This window comes from Amblyomma maculatum, chromosome 1 (assembly GCF_055883805.1).
Source record: "Amblyomma maculatum isolate TAMU_Amacu chromosome 1, ASM5588380v1, whole genome shotgun sequence".
Classification (NCBI taxonomy): Eukaryota; Metazoa; Arthropoda; class Arachnida; order Ixodida; family Ixodidae; genus Amblyomma; species Amblyomma maculatum.
This window is the reverse complement of record NC_139344.1, coordinates 88,538,500-88,562,882: the sequence shown is the minus strand read 5'-3', so window position 1 is coordinate 88,562,882 and position 24,383 is coordinate 88,538,500. Positions and strand designations below refer to the sequence as shown.

The 24,383-nt window shown below is 48.8% G+C and overlaps 1 protein-coding gene across 1 annotated transcript in view; it reads right to left on the bottom strand.

The window, feature by feature from the left end:
* The window catches only part of LOC146203107 (uncharacterized), a 239,886-nt gene extending 221,213 nt beyond the window's left edge, over window positions 1–18,673 (bottom strand). The window contains exon 1 of the mRNA XM_084588528.1: window positions 17,606–18,673. Coding sequence (XP_084444654.1) covers window positions 17,606–17,776 — 171 coding nt within the window. The 5' untranslated portion in view covers window positions 17,777–18,673. The remainder of the gene's footprint in view (window positions 1–17,605) is intronic.
* Between the last annotated feature and the right edge of the window lie 5,710 nt (window positions 18,674–24,383).

The window sequence follows — 24,383 nt, the reverse complement described above, 5'->3', positions numbered from 1 at the left end:
GTTTTGCAATTAATTAATTAGCTAATTATGTTAATTTTTCTAATTTAATAAATATCGACTTTAGACCAAACATGTGAATTGGAAACTTGTAGAGCACCTTCAGAAACCCCCATTCGATTAATTACGACAAAGAAAGTCTCACGTGTATCTTTTTTTCTGGGCTCAAAAGAAAGCCCGCGAAATACAAATAATACCACGTGACTAGCGCATTTGTGCGCCGCGATTGTGGTGCTCTCAGTCGTGGTTTGAGCGAACGAAATTAGCGGCGGCCGTGTCTCGGCCCCGTTAAAGCGGCAGGCCGATATGCCTGCAATGGCTTCTTCGCCCGCGTCAGACAGCCGGCCCACGTGACGGTGCAAGTAGTGGCGACAGCGGCGAGCCGACACCACGGAGATTCTAACAAGGCCTGCTTCTCTCCCATCAGCGAACGTCACGACAAACGGATGAGCGATACGGTATCAGCCACTGAATCTGCGCATACAGGCTTGGGTAAAGGGGCGAGATGATATCATGTGACTCGACTAAAATTAGCGCTGCATCTTTATTTGCCGGTTCTTTATCGTCATCCGCTTGCCTGGCCAAGATCGCTGTGGCGACGGGCGAGCTCGAGCTCGCTCCACCCTTCAACATTTCTGCCTGCCGCTGCAACGGGACAATCGGGTCACGGCCGCAGCTAATTTCGTTCGCTCAAACCACGACTGAGAGCACCAAAATCGCGGCGCTCAAATGCGCTACTCACGTGGTATTATTTGTATTTCGCGGGCTTTCTTTTGAGCCCGAAAAAAAAGATACACGTGAGACTTTCTTTATCGCAATTAATGGAATGGGGGTTTCTGAAGGTGCTCTACAAGTTTCCAATTCACATGTTTGGTCTAAAGCCGATATTTATTAAATTAGAAAAATTAACATAATTAGCCAATTAAGTAATTGCGAAACAAAAAATTGCCTGTAGTGCGCAAGCAGGCTGGTAGTTGTATGCAACTGATTTCACTGACCTACTGTCGTGACGCTGGGGCTATGGCGACCCGGCTTTCACTTGGTAGCGTGCAGAGACTCCGGGTTGAAGAAGGACTGAATCTTCGAAGTTGGTAAAATATGTACAAGCAGGTTTACTGGCACTTTGAGAAAACGTATTTACAATATTTACACGAAAAAGAAGGGTACATCAGCAAAATGGCAAGCGTTAAGGGTTCATAGCGAGAAGCGACTGGATGAGCCGTTTACCCAGGGCTCAGAGCGACATTTCGTGCTCTGCAGCGTCCTTAAAACCCCCCCATGTCCAGCCCCTCTCTGAAGATGTTGACCAACCAAATCCAGGGCACGCCCCTCAGGTATCGGCATCCAATCGAACACATCACTGCACTGATGGTCTGAAGCACTGACTGGTCCGGCATTCATTCGTTGGGCGTGATCACTTGTTGGCGGGAAAAGCTTGGGAACGGCGAGGAGAGGAGGTACATTTCCATTCTTCAGCAAAGAAACCACAGGCTGGTTCTGACAAGGGGTTTTACTTCTCAGAAACCCGAGTGCACGTGGCGCCGCATAGGGCTCCCAACATTGTCCCTTTTCGACAATTGCAAATCTTTCCTGCATTCCCGGGAAATCACTTAATGGCCGTATGAGTCATGCTCCTTTCTTGTCCTGCATGTCAGCGGACATGTCACTCTGTCGTCTCCTTTGGATAGGAGGCATTCATCACTGGAGGATAGCACTTCTCGACTGGAAGGGTGAACAAAAGAAAGAAAGCACTTCCTGCTATTTCCCGCAGGGGGACGTTTCTTTGTGTTTTTCCAGACGTTCTCTTGACAAGGTCAATTTGGCATTTGCAGGTTGTCCACAAAGCAAAACATGCTTACAAAACAGGATTCCTGGAAACAGGCTCACTTAGAGCCATTGGACCATCACCACATATTCACAAAACTTATCCATGCCCACAGGCGAACAATAGAGCGCGCAATTGCGGATGCTTGGTCGTAACAGCCTCCTCCCCCGCCAGAAGAGACTCGGAGGGCAGCAGCCGCAGCTGCTGCATGAAGAGACGACTTAATGGCCTGCACGTGAACGCTTGAAGCTCGCTGTTGCTTGTCGCGTTGTCTTGATTGTTGTAGGCCAAATTGCTCGAGCTGTCTGAAACTCAACCACATGTCTAAACAAGCACTCGGCTCCCGTCTGAAGAGACCAGGTCAAAAGAAAACTGCCATTGTTGTTCGAGAAAAGCCCACTCTCAAGACGTTCAGGACCCACGTATTCCTAGAAAACCAAACGTGCTGCTTTACATAGTCACACATATACAAGCGCACGAAAAAAAAAAAAACCTGATTATCAATTTGGATACATGGTGAGGAACATCTCGGACCGCTTAGAAAGAGCGGCTAAGCGCGTCCGCATTCCCATTTAACTTCCCCTTTTTGTATCTTATTTCAAAATTGTACTGCTGTAAAATCAAGCTCCACCTAAGAAGGCGACTGTTCTTCGATGTCGCAGTTTGCAGCCAAGCCAGGGGACAATGGTCCGTCTCTACGGTGAATTTGGCCCCTCCAAGATAGCACTGCAATTTTTGAATGGCCCATACAATGCAAGCGCATTCTTTCTCTGACGCGCAATAAGCCCTCTCTCTAGAACTCAGTTTTCTGCTCAAGTAGAGCACGGGGTGCTCATTACCGTCGTCATCTCTCTGGCAGAGAACAGCACCTAGCCCTCGATCACTGGCATCACACTGGACCGTGAATTCTCGGTCATAGTCTGGAGCTCGCAATACCGGACGGCTAATCAGCACAGCCTTCAGGTTTACGAAGGAGGCTTCCTTTTGTTCGTCCCAGACTACATTTGTCGGTTCTGTCTTGCGGAGAGCGTCGGTCAGAGGGCTAGCCAAAGCTGAATAGTTAGGGATGTAGTGATTGTAGTACCCAGTCAGACCTAGGAATGCTCGAATTTCCGTCTTCGTGCTCGGCCGCGGATAGTCTGCTACCGCAGAAATCTTAATCTCGCTGGGTTTCCTGAAACCTTGACCTACATTGTGACCCAAGTAGTCCACGGTCGCCCTTGCCAGGCAACATTTCTCGGCCTTTACGGTTAGTCCAGCTTGACGCAAAAGGCTCAGTACAGCTCTTAGATGTACCATATGGTCCGCCCATGAGTCGGAAAAAACCGCAATGTCGTCTAAATAAGGCACCGCGAATGTTTCACACCCCTTTAAAACCCTATCCATGAGTCGGGAAAAACAAAATGGAGCATTTTTGAGCCCGAAACTCATCATTGTTGGCTGGTAGCTGCCCGTCGGAGTGACGAAAGCCGCGTATCTGCTGGCGCGTTCAGTGAGCGGTACTTGCCAGTATCCTCGAGTAAGGTCCAGCGTAGTCACATATGCCGCTCTACTGACCTGTTCTACTCTCTCCTCAATATTCGGAATAGGATACACTTGATCCCTGGTGAGAGAATTTAGCTTTCGGTAGTCTACCACAGGCCTAGGGTCTTTACCTGGAGCTTCTACTAAGATCATAGGCGAAGCATAATCGCTTTCCGAGGGTTTTATTACTCCCAATTCCAGCATGCGAGTTACTTCCCTATCCAGAATTTCTCTTTGCCTTGGAGAAAATCGGTAGCACCTTGATCGCACTGGCACGTCTGAAGTCAGCTCAATATCGTGCTCAGTCAAATCAGTTCTGCCTGGCCTGTCCACGAAGCAGGCCTCAAACTCTGTTATTATCTCGCCCAGATCGGACAGCTGGGATTTCTTTAGTTCTCCTCTCTGCTCCGTCTTTTTGAGAAGCTCCTGAGCGTTGCTTCCTTTTTCGCTGAGGCAAATCAAGTTATCCCCCATCTCCTCGGGAAGGTTTAACGTTAGATTTACCACGGCTTCCTTCTGCACATAAGGCTTCATAAGATTGCAATGATAAATGCGCACTGCTTTACGCCTATCGGGGATTTTCACTGCGTAGTTAGTGTCAGAAAGCTCTGCAACGACTTTAGCAGGTCCTTCCCACTGTACTTCGAGCTTATTCTTGGGATCATTGGCTTGCTCCATAGCTAAGTCCTCTCGGGTTCCACTTAAAAGTCTCGTGAGATTACTAGACACTGGCGGCAAGAGGTTACTTTCAAGAACGTCCTCATTCCGTGTCTTATCAAGCTCACTTTCATGTTGACTTATCTGAGATGCCTCGCTCTCAAAGTTTTCTGGCCCGCTATTTTCCGCATTTACCACTGTTTTAACTGCCGTTTCCTCCGCTGTTGATTTTTCTGAAATGAGCAGTGTAGCTAGTTCTCGCGCCTTTGAACGTGTTAAGGCCTGCACATTTCTGTCTCCGAAAATCAGAAGGCAAGCTTTGACCTTCTCGTAGTTGTCCGCGTCCTCCTTGTTTAGCCGCGCGACAACCTCCGCTGCCTCGCAGGGCAGAACCGTCAATAATCTCTGAGACCACGTGTCTCGCTGGAAGGACAGTTCTTCGCAAGTTCGCTCAAAGTTACCCAGATACAGACCGATATCCCCTGATATCACATATGGCTGCATGTACTTTGACATCTTGAAATCTGCCTCCTTGTTGAGACGAGGTACCGCTAGCTGGGGACAATCGCCCGACCTCTTGCTCAACTCTACTTCTAATTTCCGGAGCTCAATTTCTAGCTCCCGCTTTTTTGCTTCTCTCTCAAGCTTCTCACGTTCGTGCTCCCTTTCCTCTTTTTCCCTCTCAAGTTCACGCTCCCTTTCCTCTTTTTCCCTCTGACGTTCGCGCTCCCTTTCCTCTTTTTCCCTCTGACGTTCGCGCTCCCTTTCCTCTTTTTCCCTCTGACGTTCGCGCTCCCTTTCCTCTTTTTCCCTCTCAAGTTCACGCTCACGCCTCTTTTCCTCTTTTTCCCGCTCTTTCTGCTGTCTGAGCTGTTCCTCCTTTTTTTGGGCGATGAGGTTCCATGCTTCACTGAGCTCCTCATCATCGGCTCCCAAATCTGTGATTGCCTTTATAATCAAAGGTTTTCGTGCCAAACCACTTGTATCAATTCCCAATTCCTCACACAATAGCAACAGGTCCGGTTTCTGCAGCTTTTGTAGGTCCATGATCGCTCCGAGTGTCGGCTACTTCCAAAACAACTGTGCAAACTACCAACCTAAAGGCGTTTCCACACTCTCTTTACCAGTTCTAAAATCTAACCCTGTTCTAGAACCTGGTCCACATCAGAAGAAAAGCCAAGCACTCACCCACACATGCGATCGATGTTCCGAGCTGCCCTCTTGGCCGATTGTTGCTCCTGCTTGTTGCTTGAGATGCCACCTCCGATCACAAGGTGTTGTGGCTTGTAGCTTCAGATCCACCTCCAATCACCAGATGTTGTGGCTTGTAGATTCAGATCCCAACGCTGGGCACCAGTCGTTGTGCTTGCAGATTCAGATCCCACCGCTGCCACCAGTTGTCGTGACGCTGGGGCTATGGCGACCCGGCTTTCACTTGGTAGCGTGCAGAGACTCCGGGTTGAAGAAGGACTGAATCTTCGAAGTTGGTAAAATATGTACAAGCAGGTTTACTGGCACTTTGAGAAAACGTATTTACAATATTTACACGAAAAAGAAGGGTACATCAGCAAAATGGCAAGCGTTAAGGGTTCATAGCGAGAAGCGACTGGATGAGCCGTTTACCCAGGGCTCAGAGCGACATTTCGTGCTCTGCAGCGTCCTTAAAACCCCCCCATGTCCAGCCCCTCTCTGAAGATGTTGACCAACCAAATCCAGGGCACGCCCCTCAGGTATCGGCATCCAATCGAACACATCACTGCACTGATGGTCTGAAGCACTGACTGGTCCGGCATTCATTCGTTGGGCGTGATCACTTGTTGGCGGGAAAAGCTTGGGAACGGCGAGGAGAGGAGGTACATTTCCATTCTTCAGCAAAGAAACCACAGGCTGGTTCTGACAAGGGGTTTTACTTCTCAGAAACCCGAGTGCACGTGGCGCCGCATAGGGCTCCCAACATTGTCCCTTTTCGACAATTGCAAATCTTTCCTGCATTCCCGGGAAATCACTTAATGGCCGTATGAGTCATGCTCCTTTCTTGTCCTGCATGTCAGCGGACATGTCACTCTGTCGTCTCCTTTGGATAGGAGGCATTCATCACTGGAGGATAGCACTTCTCGACTGGAAGGGTGAACAAAAGAAAGAAAGCACTTCCTGCTATTTCCCGCAGGGGGACGTTTCTTTGTGTTTTTCCAGACGTTCTCTTGACAAGGTCAATTTGGCATTTGCAGGTTGTCCACAAAGCAAAACATGCTTACAAAACAGGATTCCTGGAAACAGGCTCACTTAGAGCCATTGGACCATCACCACATATTCACAAAACTTATCCATGCCCACAGGCGAACAATAGAGCGCGCAATTGCGGATGCTTGGTCGTAACACCTACCTCAAATATATTATTTTGTAACCCTTGGTTCAAGTTAGCTGGGACACCCGGTATATAAACGTAGGCCCCAATCGAAAGGAGGGGGAGGTGTCGTGAATGCTCAGGGACCAAGGCAAAAACGGTGAATTTTTTACAAACGCACGAACACGAAAAGAACTGCAGCTTCTGGCTGCACGTGGCCACCCTTGCTCCCTCCCCTCTCCCACGAAGCTTGCCCTGGAGACGGGCGCAGTCAGTCCGAATGGTGCAATCAACGGCATTCATTAGAAAAAGCTCTAAGATCTTTTTTAAGTTTTTACTATAACTGGCGCGAAAATTAGTCACCATCAAACCGCGCCGATCTAAAATCAACATGCAGTGACTGTCGTTTCTTCACATTCTACCATGCGTGACCTCAGCGATCACGAGACGCGAAGTTTACAAAAGAAAAAAAGTTGAATATTTCGAACTTTGCCCATCAGAAGCCGATATGACTTTCCAAGGTGCAAAAGCCCCTGGGAGAATTTAGAAGTCATGCTTACAGTTCGGCATATCACTGCTCATATAGTTCGTAACATACGCCAATTTTTTAATTAATTATGAAAAGGGGCGAAACGGAGTGGAAAAGAGAAAAAAAAAAAGACAAGAAAAACGGCATCCATGCCAGACCAAATTCTCAGTGTTCGACAACCGTGAAGGAAATGGTGCGCCAAGCTGGGACGAAAATTTTGAGAACACTCGCATGTCGTCACTACCACTATCCAACCGTGCAGGAAGGGGAAAAACAACGTCGAGGCCAGGCCGCAGGCTGCCCTTATGTATACTTCCCGTATACATGTAACTATTACGTTCTTCAATGCGTGAGCTTTTGTTGTTTGTTCTATTCAGCAAACCGGTGCCCGGAATGAAACATACGTGCGCTTGGAAACTTTACCTTCGGGTACAGAAACAACAACAACAACAAAAAGAAGTTAAGGCTCTGCCATGGGTCCCTTCAGCTAACTGGGGTCCTCTTTGCGTATCACTTAGCGACGCAGGCAATGTTCTCTTATTGTTTCACACACACACACACACACACACACACACACACACACACACACACACACACACACACACACACACACACACACACACACACACACACACACACACACACACACACACACACACACACACACACACACACACACACACACACACACACACACACACACACACACACGCACACACACACACACACACACACGCACACGCACGAAAAAAAACAAGGCCTCACAGGTTCGACTGCTATCTAATTACCGCAGTTTTCTCGTTTGAGTCATGTTCCGAATTTATCATTGTTTAAACAAATTTTAATCACTTTCAATACCGTGTGACGTCATGCACCTCTATACCAATCCTGACTTCGCTAGTGAGGCAGCATTTTTTAAAGCGACAGCCGTTCATAACCCATAAACCGCAGGCTAAGCGTTTAGCGGCCGGTGGGGAGGCGCTGTGCGCGACTTTCAAAACACGCGTTCAAGCAGTGAACATTTCACATTTCGCGCGCTTTATTCAAAGAGCGTCAAACACTTTCACAATACTGCGCCTGTATCGTCACAAATATGAGCTTTCATTTGGCCCTCTGTAAAGTACTCTGTTCGAAGTTTTTTTTTTTTTTTCTTATCTTCACAAGTTTCAACAGTTTGTGTAAGTAAACAAAAAGAGTAAACATTCCTGCTTGATCTCGGAGCCGCCAGCAACACTACTTCGTTTTTGTACCTATTGCGAGCGCTTTTGCTCTTTTTTTCTTCTTTTTTTTTTTTTTTTACGTTTAGTTCACCTCTCGGGGACACCCTATGCTCGCTTCAGACGTGTCACAAGATGGCCGGGGTGGTATTCTGCGGATATCGCCTTTTGCGTCGTGTCCACTGCGGCCGAGTCACTATAGAGCCATCCGATTGGATATATACTGCAACAGCTCGAGTATAATGCCAACCTCGGATATCCTCATTTTGCGACCGAAGTGAAAGTGTCGCAAAAGGCGACATCGCGAAAATAGTGTGCCGCCTCTGGACGTTAACCGATCGCCGTGCTTCCCGAATAACTTCTGAACTTTACGTTCACTTCCCGAGTACGTCGGCTACCGCGTTGCGGAACAGACTTAATTACTTTGTTCGCAAGCAAAAAGACGCGCACGCTTTTTGTTCCCGCTGGAACCGCCACTGTCGTCAGTTGGGAGGAGGGGGGAGGGGGGAGGGAGACTATTTTCGTAAGCAGTAAGTGCGTTCAGCTTATCCAGATCGAACGAAAACAGTTCTTTAAGAACCATGAGGCTGAGTTCCAACGCTGCCCTAGAGGTAGTGTCATTTGTTTTCCACTAGATGACAGCCGTACAGAACGTGCGAGCTAATACGTTTTTCTCGGTGGCCTCATTTGAAAGCGATGTGGTTCTCACGGCGGTCATGAGGCAATGGCTTTCCCGGAACACATAGTAAGGGGAAATTATCGCAACCTCTATCTGCATGATGGCGGCTGAGGTCACGGCCAACTTGGTACGCCACCAGCGTGTCCAATAAATCGCTAGCCGCAACAGGCGCACCCCGGAAGTCGCGTGGTACGCGTATGCGCAACGTGATGGGCTCGCGCCGCCGCCCCGTCAAAAGCTTTCGCGTTCCAGGTTCAAGCTGCTATACGATCGCTCTAAATTCTCGGTCGCTGTTTTACGTTCCTCGAGGAACGTCGTGACAGCCGCGCACTCGCATGACGAGCATATAGTTAGCCGGAAGCGTGGACAGATTCAAAGTCTGTGTCTAAGATAGACAGACCCCCCCTGTGACTATAGAAACAATAGAAAACGTTATTCATTTGTTTGGGCGCAGCAACTAAATTTCCTGTCATTGTCGGCTTACAGCGACCATTATACGACAATAGCGACACTTTTAGGAAATGAAACCGTCCTGCATTTAAAACTGTGGCATGTTTGACTTCTAAAGTTATAATCGAGCTACAGGTTATCTACATACGCCTTCACTATCGTCATCGTCAACAGCCTATTTATGTCTACAGTAGGACAAAAGTCGCTCCCATTCATATCAGCCTACTCTAGCTACGTATTCAGGTTGTACTGAGATCCGAGGAAGGAGACCACGCCCGTAGCACTAAAAACGTCACGAGTGAAGAGGGAACCACTTGTAAGATAAATAAATACAGCGCAGTACGAAATGCAGTTCGGCTCCTCATTACTTCAGTAAAAGACCAGTAAGCTGTATAGACGACCAACACTTCTTTTATCGATCAAATAATATTCGTTGAAAAAATCGCCGCCACCGCTCCACTCACCTGACAAAGTGCATCTATTTATCGCGCCGTGATAAGTCAACCGCGATTCGAGGGAACGCCTCTTGCGGAAGGTGTCACTCGCAGATTATTTCGCTCGCAGGAACGTTCTCGAAGATCGTGTGCAACTTTGTTGACTTGCCGTACTTTTACGCATCACGAGTCCTCGCTAATTATAAATTTACCACATGGCGTGATTATATATAACAGAGCGTATGAAAGACCACAGAAGCCTACTCAACTGAAGGAGAGCAAACATATCTTCCCTGCACCTAGCATTATAAGTGCAGCAGACGGACCGCGCCGAAGTTCTCAGCTCTCATGACCTCCCGCTTCCAATCAGCATCTGCGAGTCAACAGGCCGATACTAAATATAACGGTGTCGTAACGCGGAAGGAGTCATTGACCGGAAATTAAAGGGCGGGGCTATAATGATCCAACACGACTCAGACGAAACAATCCGGCATGCAGTTAGCGCAGTGGAAGCAATTACTCAGTAGCCGACCGCATTAACGAGCCACTGTGTTCTACCCCTTCCTTGTGCGTGCCTACCGGCGAGGAAGGCGCGGAGTTCCTGCTGCGGGCAGCAGCATCCGAGGAGCGCGCTCTATCGGCTAGCGATGCGCGAATCGTGCACACGGTAGGCAAGGCGCAGAGCGCCGCAAATGCAATCCAGTGACGGGGCCAAGCGGTTACCCAGAAGGCTTCGACGGCCAGGGGCGAAGGCTGGCGGCGTGGGCGCAGGCTCCGCCACAGGGCCCGGAACCCCCATCGGGGCTTGGCCTTCGATGAGGCCGGTGGTACGGCCAGGCTTTCGGTGTCCTGTGCAGCCAGCTGAGCAGCGCCCGTGTGCAGCAGCACCTCACTGGCGAGCACCGCCGCGACACACACAGCTGCAGCAGCGTGCTGCCAGCCCGGCGGGGAGATTTCGAGGTCGCTCGGTCTGCAGCTGTTTGACTGTGACAGGGAGCGCGCAGCTACGCCGAATGGCAGCGGTGTACACGCGTTGCGGCTGCCGATGCAATGCTGTTTGGCGCGCCACACAGGACCGCCCGGGGATACATCACGTTCACCTGACATGTGCGGTAGGACGCCAGTGGGCTCTTCCAGCTAACGAAGCCCATCTGAGATCCCGCCGATTCAACGCCGCGGAAAAGAAAGCGCGGACACGAAATAACGAGCGCACCATGTCGTGGTTGATGCAAACAAATCATGAGAACCTCATTCTATATATTTGAATAAAACCAAACAAATTGGTATTTCATAATATGGCCTGGCGCTGTAATGTACAGTATAATGGACGGGCGCTGTAGCACAGTTGCATGTCAGCTCTTCTTTTGGTGCGTCATATCATGTGCATTGCTTTTTAAAGTATATGCTGCCGAGGGCTGTAAGTGCAGTAATGGTACGACCAACCAAGACTACGACCTGAGCAGCGGGTAGGGTATTCACCGTGACCGACTGACCTCGAGGTCGAGAGGCCCTCGGGTCACGAGGAATGCCTTTTGGTTAGGTTCGCAATTTCGCGATTAAGACATACTACGGACACCAACGAAGATCTTACCTTAGAGTTCTGTCCACCAGAAACCCAACACGCATGTCCAGTCGACAATCTTAAATTAATTTCAACAATATATATACCATTCCCGAGACTGTCGACAAAACAGTGAAAACGAACAGTCGCGTCTGTCGTAACGCGCTACTTTATTCAGTAAACTGGTCCATTGAAACCTACTGTGTATATCTATCTCTTCTCTCTCTCGCTCTCTTTCTATATATATATATATATATATATATATATATATATATATATATATATATATAAGGCCGTTCGCGGCTTTATCTAGATATTTCCTCGCCGCCTTTAAAATGAGCGTTTGTCGGTGTGATGGCATTCTTAGTTCGACGACCAAAGAGCACGTTTGTTGCTGTCGCCGCCGCCGAGTTGCTTAGTTCTCTTGCGGGCGCAAGTCAGCCCAATAAAGTGTTATTTTCAGTACTATCACGCCTGTGTCCTCTTTTGGTGTCTACGGCCTTGTCACCACTATGTGACTATATATATATATATATATATATATATATATATATATATATATATATATATATATATATATATATATATACTTGCGAAAACGACGTTCTTGGCTGCAGAAGAAATAAATAGCGAAGATCATTAACACTTCATTTATTCTTTGTCGACGTTTCGACCGGGGTCCAGTCTTTTTCAAGAGTCTTGAAAAAGACTGGACCCCGGTCGAAACGTCAACGAAGAATAAATGAAGTGTTAATGATCTTCGCTATATATATATATATATATATATATATATATATATATATATATATATATATATATATATATATATATATACACAGAACATATTTGAGGTTAATTTTAAAAAAATAACAAAGTATACATCTACAGAACATATTTGAGGTTAATTTAAAAAAAAATAAAGTTGATTGGTGGACGGCCGATGTTCTGCTATTAGGAAGAGCTGGAAAATGAAATTGCTTGCATCCAGCTGAACTTTTTTTCTGCCCACAGTCCGCGTACAGCTCTATAAGGCATAACTGTAATTTTGTCTTCCAGGATGGCTGTCACGTAAACAAAGAAGAAAAAAAAAGTAGGTTAAACACGGGGAGGTTAAAAAAAATTTTAAATTATTGTATCGATGTGTCACAGTATACCAAACTCCAAGGAAGAAAAGAACGCAGCTTTATTGAGCGGTGGGTATTTATACAGGTAGCAGCAAGAGAGGGCGTATCGGCTGTGGCGTATCAGTTGCGGTTTTGAGACAGCATTCGCATGCTGTCCATCGTACGATACAATTTTGAAGGGACATATTCCTCCAACCATAAAACCTGGAAACTTTTAACTTTGAGATGCAATTACGTGTTTTCTTATCATACTGATTTTCGTGTGCTTGGTAGGTCTCATGTCTGAAAATGTGCTCAGTTGAGAAGGTACAAGAAAAGTGTGTTGCCAAATGTATAAAAATTACAAAAAAAAATAAATAAAGGGCTATCTTGAATTTCTAACTTTCAAAGTGAAGCTTCAGAACATTCCCAATCAGAGGGCGTACAAAACATTCTTATTTTTGTATATTTCTAGGCTTCGAAATTAGTGAATATGACCCTGATAGTGGTATTGCTGCATGCTATACGGATAGATAATAATTAACGGTCTTAAACCACCGAGTAGTGAGTAAACAGAGAAGACATGCGAGTTATTCTTGCAGCGACAGATTTTGAATACAATTTGCGGCTAAAGAGTTTCAGCGTTGTTTAATTATTTACATCTGCATCATCTGCAAGGTTCAGCAAGCAAGCGGCAAGCCCATGGGGTTGCCGCTTTCTTGCTGAACCTGCCGAGCTCGTTCTTCTTTCATTGAGGCTTTGCCACTTGCCCCAAGCCATGTAAACAGAGATGCATGGTAAGTAGAGATATCCTCGGTTCTTATCGGGCGGCCGAGATATTGTTTTGAAAACGACGGGAGAAGCTTAAGATTTGAATTTCGCTCTTCGACGGACGGTGCTAGTCGGGAAGAGACGCCGAGTTGCTCAAAAACTTTACTCTTTCGCTGTTTCTCGTTGCCCGAAGGAACACACGTAGCGAAAGCTTTGTTTTTGAGAATATGAGCCTTGCTTCCAAGCAAGTCCTCTTGTCGCGATCACCGGCACGTGAGCACAGTCTGCTGAGGTTCACCAGAGTCTGTTGCCTTCGCTTCTGCCGAGGAACAGTAAAAAACGCGTGTATACTGAGCAAATTATTTCAAGGCACATAAATAAAAATTACATCAGAGGAACTTTTATTTTTACAGCATTCTGATCCCGATGTTGTTTTGCTGAAAAAGACGTCTGTATGATCTCCGTGGACATCATTTCTGTTTTCGTAAATAATTTACAAAATTTTCTAAGACACGTCTTGTTCGTAATTCAGAGTATTTTCAGATATGAAGGTCACCGACCAGGCACTCCATAATCAGTACGAATATTTCCAACAGAACGTATGCGTAATCATATATCAAAATTACTGGTATCCAGGTTTCATATTTGGGGAAATATGTCACTTCACAATTTGAACATTCTTTTTTTTTTTTCCAAGATCTGCCGTGTTCAACTATTTGTTTACTTTTTTTACGCGACAGCCACCCCGGGAGACAAAATTGCAGATATCACCTTATTGGGCTGTACGCGGAGTGTCAGCGGAAGAATATAGTTGGACAGCTGGGTGCAAGCAGTTTCTTTTTACAGCGCTCCAAAATTAAGGTTTCCCGAATAGCGTAAAACCGTCCGCCCGTCTTTGTGCTGCTTTTTTTTTTTTTTCTGAAACGGATTTTCTTTTTATTGCAAAAGTAAGCACATATATATGCTCCCCGAGTGCGTTTTCATTATTATACGCAGTTATTGTTGAAATCAAAAATATCGACCGGACATTCGTTTTCAATGTCTGGATACTGAGCTCACCTACGCGTATGAACTGACTGGGCATTGTTTTGCACAATGCAATAAAAATCTTTCTCGCGTTTTCCCCGCGAGGAGACAGCCGTTTACCTCGCCCGTATGCACTAATGACCAGGATCGTGCTTACAAAATAAATTCGGGGACGCTTTGGTGACTAAAGTGATGAAAGGCGAGAGCCTGAGTGTTGCGTCAAATTTGCGCATCAGGTCCAAACATTTCGGGGAGATGACATCAGCTCATTAGCGACGAGGTCGCGCTAATTATATCTTCGCAGTTGTTCTACGTTTACTGTTGAGTGGTTGATTTTACCGGTGCGCGGCGTTAATTAATTACGATACTGGTGCTAATTAGTAATTATTAATTAGTAATTATTAATTACTTAGTTATTGGCCATTGATTGCCATATGGCCATGGTGCGCAACATCAATTAGTAATTAATTACGCAACTATAACTAACCGGTATTTAATTAATCGTTAATTAGTTATCGATCATTAATTGACATATATAGCCATATAAGGCACGCATTCGCGCATACTGTGATGGTGCGCTGTGATTGGTCGAGACCTCCATGACGTCGTCCCGTCTCGACCGATCAGAGCCACCGCAAAAGCGTGACACTTTTGCTGACGACAACGATAAGGCAATAAAGGCCTTAGCAAATCGAAAGCGCGGCTTGAGAGACTGGTCCGGGTCTGTGCCGTGATTGACAGAGTTCGCGGGTGAGACTCGAATCTCGCTCTGCGTGAGACACATTCTTTCGGCGAACATGCAGCGAGCAATTTTTTTTCGCGCTTCGCGCATTCATTCAGAGGTGGAGGACAGGAACCGGGTGTTTTCGCAGAGACCGGCGTCTAGTTCCCACGGCCCAGTAACACACCCAACGCGTTCGTGCATGCGATAAGGCGGAACTATCAAAGCTCATTGTTAACAAGCATATAGTTAAAACATAAATGCATCTCGGCGAGCACACTGCGGGCTCCGTTAACCAGCCGTGCGCTGATACTCGGTATTCATAGACTGCGCGAACAAGGCCACGATTGCCAGCACGCTACCTCGTCTGGGCGCAACCGCGCCCCGCGCCGTGTAGTGAGCGTCGGGGAACGTTATTCGCGTTAGAACGAGACTCGCCGCCAACGTTGCCTTGTCACTCGATCAGAGAGGGAAGAGGCGTTCGCGACTCATCAGGCTCATCTGCTTAATGCGGTTCGCCCCCAACAGATGAGCGGCGGCGGGTCGGCACTCTGTAGAGAGCTTGCGAAAAAGCCGGCCGCCCAAGCATGACTGGCGTCAGGAAGCCCTCCCCAAGCACTGCGCCGGATTAATTGCGTAACGGTCCTGGTCCGCTTGACAGCGCTTTCAATGCCGCCTGGCGCTTTTGCCAGACCGGATCTACGCCCGGCGTAGTGCACCGAGCACGTGGGCACGCCACGGTGTGTCGTCCTGATTTCGTACGGGGCACACTGCTCCCGCTGAGCTCGCCGCCTGTTTTCACGCGCGGCAGTACCATTTACCGCGGCTTTGCTGTTCACCTGGGCAGCCTGCACTGGCGCGCAATCGGGTGAATCTGTGCGATGTGACCGCCGCTTTCTTTATAAATTCATTTTCAACCGCGTTGGAGAACAGCGAAAGCTATTAGAAACGAGCCGCAGCAAATCGCCGCCACATTAGCACTGTGGTGAAACACGTAAGATGAGCACAGTGCTCTAGGCGGAGAAGAAGACAAAGTCTTCGAGAACGCAACAGCGAGGGGAAGAAAAACACGTGAAACCCCACTCGTGGCAGTCCCCAGTCGGTAAACGAGACACCGCGAGGCATCGCGCAGTCTGATTTCAGGAGCGCATTTTCGTCACTTCCCTGTCGCACCAGCTTCAACACATGGCACGAATCAAAACACAACTTTTACCCGTTTCCGACATGCGCGGGACGCGTCCAAACACGTGCATACACATTCAAAAACAGCACAACGAGGCAAGCGCAGGGCTTTCCCTGCAGTTTACTCCGCAAAGGCGGAAGCCGCAGGGGCGTGGCACTCCGCGAGTGTCTCGTCGGAAGAGCGTCCTTGCGGCGACCTTGGCCGCACTTTACGGCAAATCGCAGAGAAGCGGCGCCATGCGGTGGTGGGCGCCGGACCGTGACCGCATCGTTTTCAGGCCTGTTCCGCATGCGAAAAGTGAACAGCTGCGCCCGCCGCATCCATAACGTTGGCCGTCATTCAGGAAACGCGGCCTCCTCGCGCGCTCGCTCACCCGCCGCGGCGCGTCGCGCGCGTGCGGCACCGGGTCCCGGCCCCGCTGGAAACGTCAAGGTTCACGTCAAGCTCCGCTCTAGCGTCGCTTGGTGGCGCCGCGCTGCGTGCGGCCGATCACGGCCGATCCTTAAAAAATTGACAAGGAAGGTGGCGCGATGGTATCTCTCTATCTTAGTTGGTACTGTAACGAAAGCTACAGCTAGCATCTGCAAATCAGGGCCTAGACTTTAGAACCTGTCGTAAAGTTAAAACGGTACGTGATTGCCCCGAATGCATCGAAATGATGGACACGAGCCATTCGTGAAACGTTCGTGCTTGACTTTGGAGCATTGTGCCTCCGATTAGCCGGCGCTAACTGCATTTCCAATGAAACGAGACAGAACGCGCAGCCCTTTAACACGCGTATGCGATAGGCGTGCACGAAAACTGCTCCGTTCGGGTATTAGATGGTGGCGCCCGCAGTTACTTCTGCCAATGCGAATAGCGATGCTTGTCACTTTTCACTCTGAGCCATATTCGTCGTTGAGGGATGCAATGCGCACATAATTCGAGTGCAGACAGCTCGATGTTGGGCGTCCATATATGGTGGCCTAATTCCGTTTCTAATTCCTCGCCATTCTCGGCGCTAAAATAACCATGCAGTCACTTTCTTCGCTCTGAGGACTTCGTCGCCTCATTCAAGCAGTTCCGTAGAGCGACCCATGAAACCAGTGTCACGATAACATCCTTCTGCGTTATTTGCTGTTTTCATTCTAAAGATCACATGCTGGCATTTCAATACGCGTACGGTTGAAGCCCTACGACATAAAAAGCGCTCACAACTTCTGGAGTCAGAATGCATGCAAAAAAGGGTGAGACCGGTGATAGCTGGCGGGCTTGTATAAGTACCGCCTGTTGCGAAAGTCTCCAATTCACCGCGCCGTTGGAATGAACGGTGCGAAGGACGGTAAGGTTTAGCAACAGCCGGTACATACAGTTGCACTGTAATTAGTCTACCGTTATTCACACTCGGATTTTCAATTTTGACGAGCATACATAAACGTGTTTGGCAAGGAAGCAATCGTTCACCTTGATGTGTAAAATATCGACAGGAATTTTATCAAGATATTCGTCCTCTTTTTTCCCCAATCGCCGTGTCTGCAGTAATCGCGTCGGGGTCACTAGCTTATTCTGGAGACGGCAGAGCGGCGTCCAAAGCGCGCTGCTTACCGTGGGGGGCATCATCTGGCTCATGACGGCGCGCAGCAGCACCAGCGCCAGCCAGCGGAGGAAGAGGTATAACGACGGGTCGCACTGGTCGCTCTGAGAGGTGAGCAGACGAATCAGGCAGCCGACCAAACTTTCGCGGCTCTGGCGGACCGTCGGCTCTTCAGGGCCCATTCAACGCCAGCCGTGTCGAAGCAGCTCCATGTCGATAATCCTGTCGTTGCGCGCGTCGTACAGAGGTGCGCGCGTGTGTGATGATGCTGGGAGGGGCACGCGCGAAGCTGCCCAAATTCACCAAAGAACGCTGGAGCTCGCACTTCTCGGGAGGCTGGTAGTGCCGCCGTCGAGTCCCCGTGAGTACTCCTATTAGCGGCGGCGCAGCAGCAGGGGCCTCGAGCAATGCTCCGGACAGCGTCGCACAAGAAAGCGTAGAAATTGCGCCGCTCGACCTGTTATGCAGATTCCATTGAGCGTGCACGGAGCCTGCTTCCTTTTTCTTGTCTTTCAGCACGTCACCGCCGTACACACTCGGAGAGAGACGCTCTTACTTGTTTGCGGTTCTTGTTCGCGGGCTGTGCATTCTTCTGCAACGCTGCGCGAGATAAGCCTCGCCGTTACGAGGTGCTGTGACGTCCGAGGGCCGAAGCGTCGAGAGCTGCTCGGCCGAGACACAGATACGCCACTAATCAGGTCAGCGGCGCAAAAACAGCGGACAGTGCAGCGCGGTAAAGTGTTTCGCCGGACGGAGGACGACGCATCCCGGCGAAGCGCCTCCGGAGACTCCCGCTGGGTGCGGTCAGTGACATGCAGTCGCCGATCACTCGAGGAGCGCCCGACGCTGGGGAAGGACGCCCCGTCGCCGGCACAGCTGCTGCTGCGACGCCTTGAGCGCCGGCGCAACTTGGAAGGATGGCTGCCGCCTATTGTCTCCCTCGCCGCCCTTGACAGATTCTGACAGCCACTAAGATGCGAACTACACGACAATAATTACTCGCTCGATCGACGAAGTTGGAGAGCGCACGAACAACAGCTATGTAGCGTCGGGTGCCAAACGGAGCTGTCGGCACGCTGTTTCTGCAGTGAACCAAATCGCCCAAGCGCGATGAAGCTGCTGCCGCTCTGCCGCGGTGCGCGGCGCCTATGCACACGTGCAGGAGGGGTTGCCGCCGCAAACAGGATTGTTACGCTAACGCAGAGATGGGCGTCGCTGTTTGTGAGCGCCAGCTTACCTACGCAAGGTGTTCCCAAAGCCGCATTCGCGAGTTTCCTCCACGAAGCGCTGATCGACCGAGAATGAACTAGCTTCTTCAGACTGGCTTTTGCAAACCGGCGACGACTGTCGAGCCTACTTCTAGCCCACAAACAATACGCAAAGCTGTAAATGACGGCAACGTGCTACGTGCAGGAAGCAATTCATGGTCACTGCAGCCAAGCACAAATTACAACATTACAGGTGCATTTATCAGAACATTCTAGGAGCATGTGCTGTGTTTTGCCGAATATATATTGCGACCCGCTGCCGATGTTGCCACCTTTCCACGAGCAGCGAAAGAGGCGTTCCTACCTGCCAGAGTGACTTGGGCCTGGTTGGGGCCCTCGGCGCCTGGGACACGCCCACGTCGTCGGTCTTCTCGACGGCCATCGCTGCTTCGACAAGCAGCTCTCGGTCCCGGCGCTGCTGCAGCGACCGCCGCCAGCCGAACGTCCGCCGTTATACCTGTCAAGCGGGAGCCGCCTTCTTTGCAAATACCTTCGATAACGTCGCTCTCCCTAGGCGCCTGAGATAGGTGTCACACGTTTCATTCTATTTTTCCTTGCTGTGCTCATGTGTAGCTCATGGGCCTGTTCTCCGGACTTTCCTGTACAAACACGTATTGATGCGTCCGTGGCTGTGAGCTTCCAGTCTCCACAGTCCAAACAAGGATGGCACGAGCTTTCGTGCTTGTCGCGTCTCTCCTGAATTTGTGCATGAGCCGCGGCACCACGTCTAAGGATGGAAAATGCAAACAAAAAAAAAAGTAAAAAAAATGTAACACTGACATTTAACGCGCTTTTTAATTCAACCTCGATGATAGAAAGCTAGCGTTCACGCACACGTCGAAAAAACTTCACTACGGTTATCGGCTGAAATAGCGGCCTTCGGTGGTTTCGCAACATTATGTGGTTTCGCAACATGTTGTTATGACGCAATTATTCAATGATAGCAGCAAGAAAAAACGTTTGAAAAAAAAAAAAAACTTTTCATCTCACGTTTGCTTCCTTCTTTTATTTTTATCTAAGGCTACAATACGGGTCATCGCTATTTGGGGGATTATATTCGTTTAATTTACTTTGCACTCGCGTGTATTTTAATATTTCGTCTGCCTTCTTCCATAGAGGATATATATATATACATGCGTAACCCTGAATACACTCTCAACCTATATTAGTGGGACAACTGCTGCATGCATACGTTCGCTTTAAAGTAATCGATTAAAAAGACCTCTATGGCCCCTTTAAAAGCCCCATCACCAGCGTTAGAGACGGCGTTACGCGCAACAAGAAACAACAAAACCAGAACAGAATTTGAGCATGGCGTTTTATTCGCGCGAATACAACTTCCTTTAGGTCTATAATCTTCAAACATATACTTGCTGCTTATAACTCGTGGAGTGAAATAGTTCAAAGTGCTACGCAAAAAAAAAAAAAAAAAGAAAAGAAAATGTCAGTGTCTATATATGAACCGGCAGCCGGCAGAATATACGGGGCGAAATTCTACCGGCGCTCGCCTGATTGACTGCTTAGGGCAACGGATATAAAATTATTTCTCCTATTTTTTCCCCTACTCTCCAGGCGCTGTTCATTTTGGCCACATCGGAGCGAAGCACATGCCTATATGTCGCAGTTTGAGCACCACGAACGTGGTCACTTTCGGTTAGAGAGAACCTTGAAGTCCAAAGCAAAACAACTCAATTCAAAGGGCTCGGCGCAGCCAAAAGTGACCGCTATGAATTATATTTTGCGCCTAGTACAACAACAAAAGAAAAAAAAAAACGATCAGCTAAGCTCTGTTGAGGTAGTTAAAAAGTGTTTCGTTTACACAGCTCCGTAGTGGTGCGCGGACCACGCTGCGCGGTGCTCCCGAATATTGAACTCTGTTTTCTCCTGCTCCTTTAGTTTTCTAATGCTATCCTAATATTATTTGTCGTGAGTAACTTTCCTGTGCGCTGCACTTGGCTCAACAAGTTGGAATCACACGCAGTCGCACTTTCGCCGCGGTGGAATCCTGCTTGATACTAGCCTCAGATGTATGAAGAATACCTCGAAAATATCGCGCAGACACTCCCCTTGCTTGAATCGCTGGCTCTCCTTAACACCGTCCTTGTCATTTGCTAACACTGCGGCGGGAGTAGCATAAAACGTTAGGAGCGCTTTGTTTTCCAAAAGACAGCCGTGACAGTACGAAAAATCAGTCAACGCGTTTTTCATAGGAAAACGTCAAGTGGCCTTCCGAAGCCAGTAACTGCCGACGGCCGAAATAATTTCGCTCGAGAAATTCCGTCGACTGCCGGTGGAATAGACACTGCCGAAAGAAAAATATTTTTCTTGGAGAAATGCCACTGTGACAATATCGCTATCTGACACTTCAGAGCCGGAAAGACAGATACGAAATAGGGTTCGAATTTAAGCAAACGCGAAAGGTGTGACGCCTATCTCAGACTTAAATTTGTATCGACACGGACATCGATCAATAATGACAACTACGGCCTTGAAAAAAAAAAAAAAAAAAGCGCCGGTGACTGTGGACCTCAGTATGCTGCCTGAGCGTTCTCGGCTCATGCAGTCCTCATTCTTGTTGGCAGCGCCGGTGCCAACGTTCGCACAGCTCTGCACGTACAGTGCAACCTATCTTGATATTCCGGGTAAGAAAATTAGGTAGCTCCAGCAGGCAGCATAAATATCGTGCATGCAAAGGTAATTAAATTAGCACGCCGCAAACTCCCACCGGAAGTGAGATAGGCGCTCTCCGGAAACTGCTATCATCAGCGCGTAGATTTAGAAAAGACATTTAAACCGCGAAGTGCGTCCGCTCTGAGTAGGATAGGCAAGCGAAAGCGCTGCGGCCAGAAAGCGAAGCAGCATCGTCTTGCGGCTAATGGAAATGAACGGACGTACGCACCTCTGGACAAACGTGGAAGCTGCTTAGTTCCGCAGCCTGGCCGCGGGAGTCTGGGCGCCTCCGCTTCTCAGGCCATATAGCGGCCGTCAACGCCACGGGAGCGGGACTCAGCGCTTAGCTAAACTGCAGATGTGTCTCGAAAGACGGCCCTAGACCCGAGAACGGGACTCGAGGCGCTGCAGCGGGCGACCCTCTGCGAGAGCAGCTTTTGGTGCCCGGGGTACCCCGGGGTGGGAGGGGAGGACGGAGCGCGTGCTTTCCGGGCCCGCGGAGGAAGAGGACAGAAAGGACGGCGGCCCGTCGCCGGCACTCGGGGTCCCGCAGCGTCTCGGGAGCCCAACACGACGCGTTGCCATGACGACCAATCGCCAGACCGGCGCCTGTCGGGGCCGTGGGGAAGTGAAGGGGAGCGCGCCGCGGCGACCAAAAGTAAAGTTCGGAAACGGACCCCCGCGCCATCTGCCTCGCGCCGCCGGCCCGATCTCGACGGCCCCGACGTCTTCAGCGGCCGGCTAGCATCGACGCCTACTTCCGCGATGGAGGCCTGCGCGGGCTTAGCCCTGGTAGTTTTTACCAGCCGGCTGTCATGTTCGGTCTATTTTCTTTACATCCTGCGTCTCTACTGAAAACGGGTGGAGTTACAGTCGCGAAGTTGCAGTTTCGCGTGGCTGCTGCAGCTGCAGCAATGCAAAAACAAACGGTTTCTGTCATTCTTTTTAAAGATGGCCGCAGCAATCAGGCGGAACGTGAACACGAGGAAAATAAAATTCTCTCTCGCGAGAAAAACAAACAAGAAATTTAGCCCATCTAGAGGTGTAGCTATACCACAAGAATAGAACGATTAAAGTTTATGTGCCCATCATATTTCTATGTCATAACACCGTGATCACAGCGTGTCAAGACACGGTACGTCACAGTTCTGTCAAGGCACAGTACGTCGCCCATAAACTTCGAGACTACATCCGTGTGAAACCCGATCAGGAGAAATGGACAGTGAAATGTCCACGACAGCCCGAAGACAAGCTCCCCTCCATCACATACCTTATGCAGCATCACGTTGAAGAAATTGCGCCGCGATAACAGTAGAATATTTTTTTCCGATCTTTCGAGCTCTCCTTCCTCGAGTGCGCACCGCGCTCGCGCAGCTGTGTCCATCATGCTTGCGTCACACTCGCAGTACGTGGTTTACGACCGGCTGGCTGCTCCTCCGGCCCGGAGGACGCCGAGCCCCGGGCCTGACCGCATTAAAAGAAAGCGCGACTCGCGAGCAGACCGCCACTGTACCCCGATTTCCGACGGCGGGTCAGGGACGAAGACTTTCATGCTCTGCACTGTGACAGCCATTGTTCCGTAGACCAAACAATGACAGCGGCCAAACAAACATCAAGTGCGGGCGCTAACAATTACCCGCTCCGGGTGCTTGTCAGGCGTCCGGCTTTCCCGACAATTACATCACAAAAAGTATTCTCCTCGTCGCGTCTGTCGGCCCAACCTGGTGGCGGATCCCTGATTTGTCCTTTGGGTCACTGATCTCGACCTGACGGAGACAACGTTGACGATGCAGAGGCTTGGTTTCGAAGCACGCACGCAATTTGAAACAAATGGTACTGCTGCGTACGACTAAGTCTTCCAACTCACGAGACAAAGAAAGGAATTCGTTCAGAACGCTTTGTGTCCCCAGTTGAAACGCAGCCAAGAATGTCACCTTTAACCCTTCGCGTCCAACTTTAAGAGGTCTCAACTAGATCACTGCCTGCCGGGGCTTGAAGTTAGGGGAGTCTCAGGGGGTCTGAGACGCCCCGCCAGTATTTAGGAGGGTCTCATTCGAATGTATAAGGACTGCATGAATACGAACCAGGCTGCCATTTTTTTTTTTTTTTTCAGTGGTTTTCAGAACAATTCTTCTCTGTTGTTTCCGCAATTTCGTAATGGGTTTTAATAAGACAATGAAAACATTTTATAAAAAAACAAGAACGAAAAATATAATTTCTCCCCTTTGTACAAAATGATGTGCGAAGCAGGCCACCAGTCATTTTGTCTCTCCCTCTTTATTCCTATTTTCACCTGTGCTCGAATCACTAGAGACCCCCCGCCCTCCGATGGAGCCAGACTTTAAGCACTCCTGCGGAGTTGTCGTCTGTCGCAATAAAAAAAAAAAAAAAAGAAAGAAAGAAAGAAAGAAAGAAAGAAAGAAAGAAAGAAAGAAAGAAAGAAAGGAAGAAAGAAAGAAAGAAAGAAAGAAAGAAAGAAAGAAAGAAAGAAAGAAAGAAAGAAAGAAAGAAAGAAAGAAAGAAAGAAAGAAAGAAAGAAAGAAAGAAAGGGAATCCTGGTGGGACTGGTCACCGATGGACCAGATATATATAAGCATACTTTTCTAGATTATATTTCATTCCTAAAGTTCGTAGCACTTAATGGCAGACTAGCCCCAGCACTAGCGGAGGCGTCGCGCCACTTGAACCACTGAGGTTGTACGTATATCTTATACCGGTTCTGACATTCATAAGGTAAGTAAAAATAAGGAGGAGAAGCCTGTTCTAACCACACATGTTAGAAGCAAAACGAGTATCAAATGAAATAAAGCAGCAGGAAATATAAACAACCAAATGGAAAAAGGAAACAAGG